This window comes from Chionomys nivalis, chromosome 4 (assembly GCF_950005125.1).
Source record: "Chionomys nivalis chromosome 4, mChiNiv1.1, whole genome shotgun sequence".
Lineage (NCBI taxonomy): Eukaryota > Metazoa > Chordata > Mammalia > Rodentia > Cricetidae > Chionomys > Chionomys nivalis.
Genome location: NC_080089.1, coordinates 52655993 through 52672318, shown reverse-complemented (window position 1 = coordinate 52672318; position 16326 = coordinate 52655993). Strand labels below are relative to the sequence as shown.

Below are 16326 nucleotides of genomic sequence, written 5' to 3'. Positions count from 1 at the left end.
TATGTTATATCACTATGAACGTTTTGAATATTTATATTGTCAACACTTTTATATCCCCAGGCTGTCTTGTGGGAATGAATTCAAATTGCCCACATGAAGTAGTCTATTTTACTGTTACAATTCTAAGTCTTACATTACAGTTTTCCATCACATCCATAATGGTATGATCTAAAATGCTGGAGGACTGACCATTTAAGGCACCTCCTGTACCTGTACTCTACTTGTCAAGTTAAACAACGAAAATTTAAAGTATGATTTCATTCTCAGTGGACACCTTTAATAATAGCAATGCTGGATAAAGACCAAGGATAGGATGAGTTCTATACTCAGAATAGAACTAGGAAGCTGGAAGAAGAAATGGGAAGGTGGAACCCCAAGAAGTTGATACTTGTAGGGCAGAAACACTTATATGGGGGGGGTGTGCACACATTCATGGTTGAGTAAAGCTGGATCCAGTTGCTTTGACTTTATGGAGGAGGTATTTCCCCATACCCCACCCCTCATAGAGGAGGTATCAACAGTGAGTGATAAACTTGGCATGGTGACATACACCTTTAATCCCACTCAGGAGGCGGAGACAGATGGATCTCTGTGAGTTCTAGGCCAAGCTTGGTCTACAGAGTGAGTTCACGGACAGCCAGAGCTATAGAGAGAAACCTTGTCTCCAAAAACCAAAAAAAAAAAAAAAGACTGCCAGCCGGGCGGTGGTGGCGCACGCCTTTAATTCCAGCACTTGGGAGGCAGAGGCAGGCGGATCTCTGAGTTCGAGACCAGCCTGGTCTACAAGAGCTAGTTCCAGGACAGGCTCCAAAACCACAGAGAAACCGTCAGAAAAACCAAAAAAAAAAAAAAAAAAAAGACTGCCAAATGTGTATACCCATAACCTCAAAGCTATCCATCCATATATACATATATATATATAGTATTGTATATATACGTGTATGTATGTATATGTGTGTGTGTGTGTGTGTGTGTGTATATATATATATATATATATATATATATATATATAATTGACCTGTTTCTTATATATTGTTATAGAGGATGTGAACAATAATGCCAAAACAGTCAACATTTGCTCTAGGCAAAAAAGAGTTTGCCCAGGTTTCTTTTTTTTTTTTTTTTAGATTTTCTCTATGTAACAGTCCTGGCTATCCTTTGCAGACCACACTGGCCTCAAACTCACAGAGATCTGCCTGCCTGTGCCTCCCAAGTGGTAGGATAAACAGTGTATACCACCAATACCTGGCTGCTGCCCAGATTTCTTAGAAACCACATATACAACTTTAATCTTAGCACTCAGGGGGCAGTGGTAGTGGATCTCTGTGAATTTGAGGTCAGCCTCGCCTACAGATCAAGTTCCAGGACAGCTAGAGTTATGTGGTGAAATCCTGTCTTAAAAAAAAAAAGACATACTTTATGTCATTACTATGCTTTATTTACTCTTATTAAAATTTAATACTCTAAATGCTGTAGCTCATTGCCATTAGAATTTTTTAAATGAACAAAAATCTACTCAGTGTATAATAAACTTGTACCTGATTGAGACTGCTCATCCACAGTGCTAATAATTTCAGAACATGTAATGGTATGTTGGTTCATTGTATGTAAGCTTAAATGAAATGTCCAAGTGATCAGAATGCTTTTCAATGTGATCTTTATGTTCTTTGCATCACCACAGGAGCAAGTAAGAGAGAATTTTTGAGCCTGGAAACCTGAGGATTTAGGCTTCCAAAAGCATCAAGCAACCAAAAATAATCGTGTGTTATTTTTTGTTTTTTTTGAGACAAGTTTTCTCTGTGTATCTGGCTGTCCTGGAACTTGCTTTGTAGGCCAGGCTGGCCTTGAACTCACAGAGATTCACCTGCTTCTGCCTCCCTGAGTGCTGGGATTAAAGGTATGCGCTAGCACTGCCCAGCTACAATCATGTATTGTTAACACATCTTTATTGAGTTTTACATCATTGAAAAACTGGATCTAGATTACTAAAATCATTTTAAGAATGATATTGTCTGTTTTTATACTTTTTGGTTCAATGAAGAGCCTAATTTCTGCAATCCCAGAGTGCCCTGTGTTTGAATAGTTCCTTAGATCTGATCAGGCAGAAAGAATGAGCCAAAGACTAAAGACCCACTGGAAAGAGTTCAATTGGAAATGCAAAGGAAACATCACTCAGAGCCAGATCGTTTATATTTCAAAAGAGTAGAGTAGCAGAGCCAGGTGTGGTGGCACACAGCTGGAATGCAGAGACTGCAGGGTCACTACTACAGAGCAAAATCGCGTATCAGTCAATCAACAGTAGAATAGAAATCCCACAGCTGGACTGTGCAGTGGTGGCGCACGCCTTTAATCCCAGCACTCAGGAGGCAGAGGCGGGCGAATCTCTGTGAGTTCGAGGTCAGCCTGGTCTACAGAGCTAGTTCCAGGACAGGCTCCAAAGCTACAGAGAAACCCTGTTTTGAAAAGTCAAAAAAAAAAAAAATCCCCTAGCTGATAAATAGTCATTTATGCTTCAGAGCCTTTCTGAACCTCAAATGTTTCCACCCATCTTCTCCTGGGCAACTAGTCTTCACCTGTGAAGTAAGAACACTCCTCTTGAACCTGAATGATGTGCTGTGTGACTTGATACTCCTTGATTACACCAGTAACTGGGCAAGGAGACCTGAGTCATGGGCTGTGGCAACCTGAATCAGTCACCACTCATTCTAGTTCGCTTGCTGCACACAATCACACTAGAAAATAAAATGAAAAAGTTTTATGAAGACATATCACAAAAGAGTATATGTTGTTAACTCTCTGGGTAGAATTTTTGTGCCTATTTAAAGTAGTGCCTAACACATTGTTGTAACTGTGACATCCATTACTAATGTAGTTATGGTGTTGAATTATGCCTTCTAAATGTGAGTTCCACACTTTGAAATTTGCGTTCCATATATTTAATTTTAAGAATACATTCCATGGAAGAATAGATGTTTGCTATCCTAATTTCTTGGTTTTTTTTTTCCCAGAATGACGAGAAAAGTAAAATATGGTATAAACTTGATATATGTTATTAATGCGACCTAATTTAAAATAGTGAAGATTGTCACGTAAGCCTTCAAAAGTGTGAACTAAAATAAACCTTTCAATAAGTTAATCTTTCACATGTTTTGTTAGAGACGGAAACTGGAAACACAGCCCAGTCACATGCACATCACCTCCTTTGACTGCACATGTTAGGCCATTTGGTTCTCTTTCCATGTTATAACCAGGGTGATTCAGAGAAACAGAATCTACATGATGCTCATTTGTTATGTTGTGTTTGTTACATAGCAAATGAGCCTCACTTCTCCCACGGAGGCTGTGAGGTCGGAAGTCTTCAGGCTGCAGACTCAGAAGACCTGATGCTGCAGCTGGACTGCAAAGCCACCTGCCTAGAAACGAACAAGCCAGTGTTGTCAATGAAGTCCAAAGGCAGTCTTCAGGAGACTTCATCTTTGCTCAGAGCGGATCAGCCTTTTCATTCTGTTCTCACCCACGTTATGAAAGCTGATCCATTTACTTAAAGTCCACTAATTTAAATGTTAACCTCCCCTGCTGGGCATGGGGACACAGGCCTTTAATCCCAGCACTCAGCAGGAAGAGGCAGGCAGATCTATTTGAGTTTGAGGCCAGCCTGGTCTACACAGTGAGTTTCAGGATGGACAGAGCTATGTAGAGATCCTGTCTTAAAAAAAAGAAAGAAAGAAAAAAAAATCCCTGATCTCCTCCAAATACACTTGCACAGAAACATCTAGAATGATAATGATCATAGGTGTCATGGCTCAACAAAGTTGCCACATTAAATTGGCCACCCCAAAACCCAGAAAAGCAAAGTGTTCTTATTGACTTGTGAAATCTAGAACAATAGAACTCATAAAAGCAGAGATGAGAATGTTGGTTACCAGAGGCTGGGAATGGTAGGAAATGAACAAGTTATTGACTAAAAGATATAATCATTCAATTAGATAAGATGAATGAACAATAAGTACTTACTGGACAACAAATACAGTGATGGATATTATTATTAGGTTGATTCAATAATTCCACATTATATACATATGTCATTGCATCCCTTTGTACCCCATACATATATATAGTTTACTAATGAAGGGATCAGTATCAGCTCAAGACACCCTCAACACAAAGGTTTATTCACCCTAGAGGCACCAAAGGCAGGAGATGAGAGACAAAGACAAGTGATAAAGGAGGGAGAAAGGTGAGGAACAAGGGATGTTTGTCCTGGGGGAGGGAGAGTGGGGCGACAAAGAACTGCCTCTGCAGAGAGGAGCCGGTAGCTGCACACGGGCAAAGGGCAGTTTGTAAAGCTAAAGTTGAGTTGAGTTAGGATGAGGGTTTTTTTTTTTTTTTTTTGGCGGGGGGGGTTGTTTTTTATTGTTGTTGTTGTTTTTTTGTTTTTTGTTTTTTTTTTTTGAGACAGGGTTTCTCTGTGTAGCTTTGGAGCCTGTCCTAGAACTCACTTTGCAGACCAGGCTGGCCTTGAACTCACAGAGATTTGTGAGTTTGTCTCTGTGTCCTGAGTGCTGGGTTTAATGTTGTGTGCCACCATTGCCTTGCTAAAAAGAGATATTTAATTTTGATTGGGCATGTTAATTAGAGAAGCCAATAGGGGGCTTCTGATAGCTGGACCTTGGTAGTTAGCACCAGAAAGAGGAAGTAGCCAAATGAGGGAACAGACCTTCTTCATGACTAGGAATGTAAGGTATGGGTTTTTAGCAAGGCAGAGGGAATGGGGGAGAAGGGCAAGGCCTGTCAGAGTTGTGTTTGCAATGCTTGGGCTGGCTAAAATCCTTTCAACTACTACTCGGTTTTTAAATGCTAGCCATCACAAGACACCATGTCTTATTACTCACTCTAGGAAGCTGCAAAACAGTCACACCTGGCTGCCCTCTGAACCTGACATACATGACTGCAACCATATGTCACTGAGTGTTGTCATACGGTTTCTATTAATAGTGCCTCACAGTTGTTATTCCTATCAGGAAGACTCTGAATGACCTCCCCTATCACCTTGGAGTGGAGAGAGATACTAATTCCCTTTTGGCTAGGACACTCTTCACTGCCCTCTCTGCAGTACACAGGTATTGGAGAGCCTCTCACTTCACATAGAACATCCATCCAGCATGCTCAATTTTCTGGGCCTGTTCAGCCTTCTTTCTACTGTCACGGCAGTTCAGCATTCCAGCTGTGGTTTAAGTGGATGACATTCTCTGCCTGCCATCCTGGGGAAAGGCTGGCACTATCTTCTGAGAGTCTTGCCAGAGCATTAAAACTAATATTCCTGAAAATGCTCCCAAATCAATAAAATCTCCCATGCTTACAGTCCCCTTTCTTCTGGCCTTCTGTTTAAAAACACACACACACACACACACACACACACACACACACACACACACACACAAAAATGTGGCAGAGCCAGGAATGCCCCTGGCAGATGTAGGGGGAAAAAAGATAGATGGATTTGCAGGAAAAAACAGGTCAGAACTATTAGAGGTAACCCAGATAGTTTTTGATGGCAGAGACAACGAAGAACTTCTGATAAAGAAGATGGGGCATGTCACGTGGCTGCACTACAAGCCCCAGCCACTCTCAACTGCCTGTGCACACCATGATAAAAAAGAGCAGACCTTTACAAAAGGACCAGTGTGCCTCTGGCAAAGAAATGGGTCATTGGAAAAATGAATGTCCACATCGGAAACAGACAGGTCCCCCCCAAACCCAGGCCAATCCTAGCTATGGAGGATTAGTGAGACCAAGGCTCCTTCAAACCAGGCCCCCAGGAGTCTATGGTAACCTTCACCATAGGGGGTCAACCTGTAAAATTTCTGGTGGACACATGAGGCTACTCATTTAGTATTACAGGAGCCCCTGGGACCCTTTACCAACCAAACAATGGAAGCACAGCAGGGAGCCACACGACGGGTGGGAGACAGAGATGGATAGGCACACACCGTGCAGAGTGAGGTTGGATATTTATTTAGTGGATTATGGAAGGGAAGGGGAAAGGGAAAGGGAGGAGAAGGGGGATGAGGAGAGAGAGGCAGAGAGAGAAAAAAAGAGAACGGGGGAGGGGAGAGGAGAAGGGGGGAGAAGGGAGAGAGGCAGAAGCTGCCTCTTTGGGAGAGAGACAGAAAGGAAGGATTCACAGGCTGGAAGCAGAAGGAAGATCCACTTTCCTTGGCAGACAGGGGAGGGAGGGAGTGGGGCTTGTCTCTTAACAGGACAGGACAGACCATTACAGTATCTCTTTTTGGAATATTTGGAACCTTTAGACATTTTTCTAGTATTTCAGCATTTGAAGATTGTTTTCTGCTGTATAAATAGTATTATTTAATCTGTCCTTGTTTAGAAATACAACTGAAGGGTAAGCTTTGGCCTTGGTTGACAGGAGTTCATGAAGAACCTTGAAAGAGCTGATGACCATGCAACAGTTCCTTTGAGAAGAGCTACAAAGTCATCAGCTCCATGTTAGCCTATCTGTCCCTGGCCCTGCACAGCCTCTAGCAAACGTCAGGTGAAACGCCAAACTTGTAATGTCCATAGCCTTATGTTACTCTCCAAAGGAGATGAGGTAACCCTCAGTACACCCCTCATTCAGACAACTGGGAACTGCTGGAGACTTGCTTCAGCATGGGGTTTGTTATGTCCAGTAAGACCACCAGGGAGATCGACTCACCGAAATGCAAAAGCAAGGTTTATTGTGTGCAGGGACCTTGTCAGCGCAGCAGCCAGAGGAGGTACCCTTCCCTTTGAGAGGGCATTATTTAAAGGCAATAGCCAGAAAAGTTACTTTAGCAGGGTGTGGGGTGACAGGTTCAATGCTGACTGGCTCGTGTCTAGGGACTTTTCAGAAATTTTATTTTTGAACCTCACCTGTGCTTGTCAACTGACCTTCGGGTGGGGACAATCTGCAGTTATCTATACTCTCCAGGTGGCTACCCTGTCATTTCTGCCCCTAGCCGTTTCTAAGGACTGGACTGTTTTATGGAAAATAGCTTACACAAGAAGGAGGTAGAGGACAAAATGGAGGAACTTGGTTCTTCAAGTTCAGGTCCCAAAGATGTATGGAGTTGGGGGTGGGAGGTGCAGACATGATCTGAGGGTGAACCAGGATGGCTGCCAGCAGTGTTTAATTGAAAAGAAAACTACGCCAGGCGGTGGTGACGCATGCCTTTAATCCCAACACTCAGGAGGCAGAGGCAGGCGGATCTCTGTGAGTTCGAGGCCAGCCTGGTCTACAAGAGCTAGTTCCAGGACAGGCTCCAAAGCTACAGAGAAACCCTGTCTCGAAAAATCAAAAAAAAAAAAAAAAAAAAAAAAAAAGAAAGAAAGAAAGAAAAGAAAACTACACCTTTTATTGCACATAGGATTAAATGGAGAAAAGGGGCATGTGAGCTGGGATGTGGCTTGAAATCAGGGATTGAGGAAGCCAGCCTTGACTTTGACAATAGGCACCAGTCATATGTTTGTTAGTCCCAGATCGCGGGGTCCCCCAAGGCCACCACAGAGTCTGCACTCGCATGCAAAAACAAAGAGTCTATATTCAAGTTTGAGCTTGGACCTTCCATCCATCTGACGTAGCAGTGACGTCAGAGAGCTATGAGTCCAATTGGGGTGCGGTTTCTATCATAGCAGAGGTTGGGGTGAGGGGATTTCTAAGGTCCAGGACCCCTGATTGGCTGACATTTGTCTAGGGGTGTCTTGGTGAAAGGGATGGGTGATGCTGGGCTAAAGGACATCAGGTGATTCTATATATAATGGTTGGAATGTTAGATATTTCCCCTTGTTTGGTCTGTTCCTGGGTGGTGCCTGGGTGGTCTCTAGCAAGCCTGTGGGGCTGGGCCCTGCATGTTACTGAAGGGGACATAAGTGCCTCTTGCTAGAAATAAGGAGAATGACTGCCTTAGCCCCCAAGGGAACGGAAACCCTTATACAAATGCCCGACCTCAGGAAAAGGACTTTTTCTGGGGAATGAATACTACACTACACTTTCTTAGTTTTCTATATGGGCCTGCTCCCCTCTTAATGTTCCCAAAAGGTAAGGTCCTGATGTCTTACTCTTTTCCCATTATATTGTACCATTCTGATTTCTCTACACTTATTAACTGAACTCTTACCCTTAATGGCCTCAGGCTCGGGATCTGAACTGTAGGCATTTCATCCTTGGGATCAGGTGTCTAGTAAATCTCTAACTTTTCTGCTCCTGGTGTAACTAGACAGGCACAATGCAATTTCTGGTTCCGCAGTGGCCAGGATTTTTTTTTCTAAAGAATTATTTTGTTTAGAGACGCTACCATTGTATATATTTTTGTCCTTTACCAAAGCCCACACATATTTCCCAAAGGAAATGATTCTATTGAGAATCATTCAAAATGAAAGTAAAAAGGTGCTGGAGAAATATCTGTGTCATAATTTAAAGTCTGTGGGAAGGAGTCAAGCCTTACAACAGGGCTCACATGGGAGGTTTATTGGAAGAGGAGAGAGAAAAGGCAGAGAAGGGAGTAGGGAAAGGGGTGTGAGGAGGGCAGGGACTTGTCCCTAGGGACAAGAGTGGTGGAAGAGAAAGAGAGAGGGAGGGAGAGAAAGAGCCTGAAGGTGGGCAAGGTCCATCTTTTAAGAGACTGTAGGGAATGTGCACAGGGGGTGTTCTTAGGGGCTGCAGCTGAGGACATCTTCTGTCAGGACCCCAAGGGCAGACCAGTACAGATGCCTGAATATTAACAGCCTTGAACTCCAAGGGATTTGCCTGTCTGCTTCCCATTTGGTGGTAGGAGAACAAGTATTACAGTTATATATTATCATGTCCAACTTCTACAGGGCATTAAGTTTTTTTCCAAAATGACAAACCTCTCTGCCAATGCAATAATCCAAATCAGACCAAATCAAACCGAATTAGAAGAAACCAAGGTTTAATGGATGCCAGCACTCCTGGGTAGCACCAGGAAAACACGGAGAGGTAAAAGGGAGACCACGTGTTGGTTCTCTGGGGAGTTTAAATAGCCTATGAGAGTCGTCTTGACCCTCCCTGGAGAGGGGTCATCGTTTGGCTGGCTTTCTTGGAGGTAGAGGTTGGCAACTCCCAGGGGAGGGAGTTTGAAATGGAGAGGGGTTGAGGTGACACTTCTGACCAAACATTCCAGATTCTTTGTATACATGGATGCTAGGGGGCTGGCGTAAAGCCCCCAACCAAACAATGGGTTCCAGAGAGCCAAACTTAGGCAACCGGGCTTGTGTGACAAAAGCTTTTAGCCAATGAGTTTCTTCCCAGTCTAGTAAAGTAGTCAGTCACAGGGATCTAAACTCAGGTCACCAGGTTTGTGGGACAAAAGCTTTTAGCCACTGAGATATCTTCCCAGTCTAGTAGTCAGTCACAGAGATCTAAACTCAGGTCACCAGGTTTGTGGGACAAAAGCTTTTAGCTACTGAGATATCTTCCCAGCCCAGTAAAGTGTTTTGTTTTAAGGCAGTGTTTGAGACAGAGAGTTGGGATATAAGTGGGTAATTTGGGAAATAACTCAGTTGGCAGGAACAATTGAGGAGTTATTAACACCCTCAGAGGTGTGATACCAAGGTCACTACCATTAACAAAAGGAATCAAATCCAGTGAGTCCTCTGGTAATCACTTTGAGAAGCCCACAACTATACCATATATATATACACACACACCTATATACTATAAGAACTATATTCCAGAAGACTATGAATTAGGGTACTATCCACTGGCTTTTTTTTAATTAATTAATTAATTTATTTTGAGACAGGGTTTTGCTGAAGTTTTAGAGCCTGTCCTGGAACTGGTTCTTGTAGACCAGGCTGGCCTTGAACTTACAGAGATCTGCCTGCCTCTGCCTCCTACAAGAGCTAGGGGGCTCCAAAGCTACAGAGAAGCCCTGCCTCAAAAATAAAAAAAAAAACAATAAATAAATAAACCTTTAAAATATTTATATTATATATTAAAGAGGAAATATATATTTATTTTGATGAAGGAGAGATCCAAATGCATGACCATGACTATGACCAGTGGCATACCTATGGTCCCAGCACTGGAAAGACTCTTATCTGAGTGAACCCTGGACCTTTTTGGGTTTGAGCCAAATAAAGCAGCCAGGCCTGCCCTACAGAGACCATCAGGTGAGGAGAAGCACAGTGGAACCGCCGCCACAGCAGCAGCAGCAATAGCACCCCAGCAAGGAGGCTGAAGGACTCATGAAAATGGCTGTGGATTATGTAGGGCTGGATGGGGTAGTGTCTTTCAGGCCTCTCTACCCAGCTAAGTTACTTTTCTCATCAGAGTGACAGAACACCCTGACACAAGCTCTCAAGAAGAGGCTCACAGTTCATGGGTACAACCCATCCTAGCCAGGGAGTAGCGTCGAGAAAAGACATGAGGGAAAGTTCATGTGTGTGGGAGGGTCGAGACTGACAGGGCTGTGAGAGAAGAGGGGCAGAGAGAGTGCGAGAGGAAGTGAGGAGGAAGAGGAGGCCAATGGGACACAGAGAGTGTCGGGAACCAAGAGACCGAGAGGGCTTTCCCAAAAGGGCTGAGTCACAAGGGATCTGAAACTGAGGGAAGGGAAGCCCAGCCCCTGGACAGGAGAGGGTTAGGGGAGGGGGCGGGGTGAGAAGCTCTGGGAGGAGCCACAGAGACTAAATGAGGCTGGTCCCAGGTTTCTATGATAGTCCCATTAGATCTACCCTGGAAACCGAGAGCAATGAATCCTACTGTCCAGCTTCCTTTCTCTTCCAGTTAGGTCAGATCTTCTCATGGCAATTAATTAACCAATGTAGAGAACGCCTCACAGACAGGCCCAGAGGCTGTTTTCACAGTGATTCTAAATCCTGTCAAGTAGACAAGATTGACTACTACACTAACCTCGTGTCCGACTGTGAATCTTAGCCCAGACTGGCCTTGAGCTCACTACTAGTTGAGGATGATCTTGAATTTCTGATCAGGTTGGCAGCACCTCTCCTTGTTTATGTGCATGTTGAGCAAGAACTGTACCAACTAAGTTACGCTCTTTTGACAAGACAACTAATACAAAGCAGGCTATATCGGATAGTGCATCCAGTCAGGAAGGTTTGGAGGCAAATATCCATGGCTAAGGGTGGACCCTCCCTAGGAGTTGTTGGTCAGGGAGGTCCTAGAATATCCCTACCCCACCCCGAGTCTTACCACTGACTGTAAGTTCTTATTTCTGAAGACACTCCATGCTTTGTCTGAAAGGATGTAAGGGAAATCGGCCTGACACTCAACACAAAACTCCCTCCTAGCTTTCATTCCTGAGTGGAATACGTAAGATGCTGGGGGTAGATCATCTTGCTTGGTTTGGATCTTTTGTTCTCTGTGTGTGTGTGTGTTTTCAAGATAGGGTTTTTCTGTGTAGCCTAGGCTGGCCTCAAACTCAGAGATCTGCCTTCCTCTGCCTCTCGAATTCTGGGATTAAAAGTATGCGATACCATTGCCTGGCGCTTGGCATGGATCTTCATGCTACCCTAAGAGAGGAAGTGTGCTCCTTGGTGTATAGTGGCATGACTGTTACGAGTGTAAACAACTATTTTCCAAGTGGATTTAAAGTCTGCTCCACGGGAGAAAATTCACATGTAGTGCCATAAGCCAGGACAAAAAGCCAATGTCTGGGAAGGTCTTAGGCCCCAGTGGGGAAGCAATTGCAACTGTGTTGTTAAATGGGTATTATGTGCCTATTAAATTGCCTTCTAAACATCTGTGATTATACACATAATTACTGCTGCTGTCAGCCTGGTTTGTCTTGGAGGGATATTTTTTTCTTGCAGTGTACTGCAGAGACTCATTAACCAGCTAGTTAGCCTCCTGAGAATAACGGTTGCTGTGGCAGAGTGGTCCAGTGCTCAGTGACCAATGGAAGAAAATAATCAGGTACCTATAGTGTCCACCCCTACACACACACACACACACACACACACACACACACACGTGCGTACACGCGCGCTCAGGGAACATCATATAAGAGGATGGAAAGAATGTAAGCCAGAGGAAGGGATGGTACATTGTGTAGCTACTTCCTCCTTACTGAAACACTTCTTCCTAAAGAGAGGAGGGAGGCTAATGAGACTCAGGAAGCAAAATTTAGAGAGCTCAAAGGTTATATACACTCAACGGTGCAGAAACCCCTGCTCTATATGGTCCAGAATGATCTACGACAGCCACACTTTCCATTTTGAATGAGTGAGTTTATTAAATACACAGTAAGCAGAAGTAAAATAGATTGAAAGAATTAGACAGCAAAACATCCAGCAGAGACAACTGGAGTAATCCACCTGAGAAAGCACACAAAAGATAACCCGTCAAATCCAGGCTTACAGACATGCAGCAGGTATCAACCGTGCAAACCCCACTGCAGCTGTCAGCTGGAGTTCCCAAGTGACCGTCCTGGGCAAAGCAGAGTATCCAAAGTAAAGGCTTCCAAGTGAAAGAGCAAAGAGCAGCGGATAGAGAACATCATGTCTAGTGCTTACAAATATCCAGTAGAAAGTCCCGAGGGGGTTGAGGCAGTCAGTTTCTGCCTGGACTTTCTCTCCATGGATGAACTGCCTGAGGCTGAGCTTCCAGCTTCCTGTTCCCAAGTGTCTTAGTTTGCTCAGGGTTTTTATTGTCGTTCCCCCCCCGCCCCCCGCCCTCCCCGACAGGGTTTCTCTGTGGTTTTGGAGCCTGTCCTGGAACTAGCTCTTGTAGACCAGGCTGGTCTCGAACTCACAGAGATCCGCCTGCCTCTGCCTCCCAAGTGCTGGGATTAAAGGTGTGCGCCGACTCAGGGTTTTTATTGTTGTGAAGAGATGCCATGACCATGCCAACTCACTGAACTGGGGTTGGCTCACAGGTTCAGAGGTTTAGTCCATTATCATCATGGTGGGAAGCATGGTGGTGCACCAGCAGATGTGCTCCAGCCACGGTAGGATCACACAGACCCAGACATGGTCCTAGGCAGCAGCCCGGTCTGGATGTCACCACTGCCCCCGGTGGCAGTGCAGGCCACTCAGATTGGCATGGGTCACACAGCAGTGTGGCCCTCAGACAACAACATGGCCTTAGACCTCAGGCATCTGCATGGCTTTCTATGGTAAAAGGAGCCTCGGACATTGCTTAGCACAGACCCTGGCTATAGTAGGGTCATGGACTCAAGCATGGCCCTCAGCTAGGCCCCACAGACATTGCAGCTCCAGGTGGTAGCCCTGGCCACTCAGATCAGAATGATCCCAGCAGCAGCGTGGTCCCCAGATACCAATAAGGCCACAGGTTGCTACCTAGACCCCAGGCTTTATGTGGCCTTTGGTGGCAACTTGGGTCAAGGATATCAACACAGACCTTGGCTGTAATAGGGTCGGACATGATCAGACATGACCCCTGGCAGCAGCCCAGGTCTGGCTGTCATCATGGCCCCAGGTAGCGGCGAAGGCTACCCAGACTAGCATGGCTCCAGCAGCAGCCTGGCCAGGGATCTTCAACATGGCCCCAGGTGGTGGCTCAGGCCGCTGGTATCAGCATGGCCCTCCATGGCAACAGGAGCCATGTATATCAACACAGACCCTGGCTGCTGTAGGACCAGGGACCCACACATGGCCCTTGGCAGTGGCCCTGGGTAGCAAGCAGACCTCCCCCTCGGTCTACTCTTCATGGCCTTCACCACAGCCCCAGGTGGCAAGTAGGCATCTAACATCTGCCTACTGCTCACTGTCTTCCTTTCTGTCTCTTTCCACAGTGTGTGGACCATTCTGTTTTTCTTTCTCTCCCATTTCTCCACACTTATTTGCTTATCATAATCGGCACTGAGCAGACCCATGGAGGTCTTCCTCCAGCCAGGGCCTTGAGGACCCTGGCTGGCCTGTGGCTGACTAGCCCATCTGGCTGTATCTTCTGCGTTTTTGTTTTTCCTTCACAGCTCTTCTCACCTGTGACATCTAATTAATACTTAAGGTCTCTGCAAGAAGTAATAAATTCTAGCATTCAATGTATTAACCTATTAAAATATATAGAACTATGTCTTACATATAGTAAACATACACTTTAAATCTTATCACACTGAATGCCTATATGTATAACAAATTAAACATTACATTTTATATCATTATTATATTTAAAGTTTAAAAATTTTTATGTGTTTTTGCTTGATGTATATTTGTGTACCATGCGCATGCCTAGTGCCCGTAGAGGTCAGACAGAAACCACTTGTGAATCCCCTGTAGCTACTGGAAATCAAACCAAGCTCCTCTGGAAGAGCAGTCAGTGCTCTTAACCACAGGGCCATCTCTCTAGCCTTTATCAATCTTTGCCATAGCTCTAAGATGTAGATGTTTTTATACTAATTTCACCAATGAGGAAATTAAGATTTACTGTGGTTAAGTAAATCACTCAATGTCTAAGAGAAATGGAGATCTTATCCCATCTTAAGCATCATTTTCTTAAGACAGCATCTTACTGTATAGCTCTGATTGGTAGGAACTCACCAGAGGGCTGGAGTTAAAGGCTTGCTCTAACACACCCATCCCAAAGCAGATACAAGGAATTTTTGGTTATTTTGGAGGCATACACTTAAAATCCCAGCACTCTAGTGCCTGGTCTACATAGAGAATTCCTCGCCATCCAAGTCTACTTAGAAAGACATCTAAATATAAACAAACAAACAAAGCTATCTGGAATGCCTGGGACAAAATTCGCCTGCCTCTGCCTCTCAAGTGTTGGAATTAAAAGTGTGCCCCACTACTGCCTGGCAATTTGAGATCTCTTTACTTATGAAATAAAATAGAGTGGCGCCTGAAAGTCTGTTTTTTTAAAAAGCACCCCAGGTTATTCTAATATATAATTAATACAAAATACAATGCATCAACAATATTTGAGAAAAATTTTAATATATACTGTAATGTATAAAGAGGAAACAGATGAGAAAGCAAAAACACACTTCTAACAAGGAAAGTTTTATGAGGGAGGAGGGAAGAGATTAGAGAACTTTTTTTGTTTGTTTTTCCAAGACAGGATTTGTGTAAATCTGGCTATCCTGGCCTTGAACTCACAGAGTTCCACCAGCCTCAGTCTTCCAAGTGCTGGGATTGAAGGCAGATGTCACTAAAACCACTGTTTTCTTTCTTTCTTTTTTTTAATTCTCAGGTGGTCTCCCATCCAAGTACTAATCAGGCCCGACCCTGCTTAGCTTCCCAGATCAGACGAGATCAGGCTCGTTCAGGGTGGTGGTATGGCAGTAGACAATTTTTTTTTTTTTTTTTTTTTTTTTTTTTTTTTGGTTTTTCGAGACAGGGTTTCTCTGTGGTTTTGGAGCCTGTCCTGGAACTAGCTCTTGTAGACCAGGCTGGTCTCGAACTCACAGAGATCCACCTGCCTCTGCCTCCCAAGTGCTGGGATTAAAGGCGTGCGCCACCACCGCCCGGCTCAAAAGTTTTGTTTTCTTTTTCTTTTTTGGCTTTTCTCTGGGCTAATCTAATCCAGAGCTAAGAACCGTAGTCCCTGGATCTGGGGCGAGCGGGTGAGGGCGGCGCCGGCTCCAGCCAATAGAGGGCGCGCTCGCACCCTCGGCCCGGCCTCCGGACCCGGCGGCTCGCAGGCTCCACGGTTGCTCCCCAGCGAGCCCCCGCCCGCCGCGTCACGTGACGCCACCACGGAACCCGAGGTGCCAGGCCTCAGCCGAGTTAAAAGTCGTTGCCGGCAGCCGCCGCGAGTGCAACCCCAGAGGCTCACCCGGAGACGAGTGTGGGAGGCCCAGGAGGTAGATGCTACCTCTTCCCGGCTAGGTCGGCTCCTGGTCCCTTCCCACCGTTCTTCGCTCGCGTCCCCTGGAGTCTTTGCATGCGTTCTCTCGCGTGGGCAGGCCACGGTGACCATGTAGCGGGGACCCCCGAGGAAGCACGGGTGCCGGGGACGAGCTCGGCGCGGACGGCACGCAGCTCCAGCATCCCCCCAGCATCTCGGCCGCAGCCCGCGGGGCCCTGCTGGGAACTCCGGCCTCCCAAGGAGGCCTGGCCCGGAGCGCCGCCAATTCTCGCCGCCTCTCGCGAGAGTCCAAGTTGAAGGAACATGGCGACGTCTAATCTGTTAAAGGTAAGCCCCTGCCTCCTGCCGGGCTCCTGCTCGCCACCTAGGCGTTTAGTTGCCCTGGGAGGGCCGGGCTCGGAGTGAGAGGCGAGATGTGAGTGTTTCAGGGTTGTCTACCAGAAGGGGAACCGGGGCGGCTGTCCCCCAGCACCCCGACGCGGGGCCCTGGCCTCGGGGTCCTGAGGCTCCGGCGGTTCCTACCGCAGACT

The 16326-nt window shown here is 45.6% G+C and overlaps 1 protein-coding gene across 1 annotated transcript in view; it reads left to right on the top strand.

Annotated features, from left to right (window-relative positions):
- Positions 1 to 15985: 15985 nt before the first annotated feature.
- Positions 15986 to 16326, top strand: part of Cul5 (cullin 5) — a 48197-nt gene continuing 47856 nt past the window's right edge. The window contains exon 1 of the mRNA XM_057767040.1: positions 15986 to 16123. Within this exon, the coding sequence (XP_057623023.1) occupies positions 16100 to 16123 (24 nt within the window). The 5' untranslated portion in view covers positions 15986 to 16099. The remainder of the gene's footprint in view (positions 16124 to 16326) is intronic.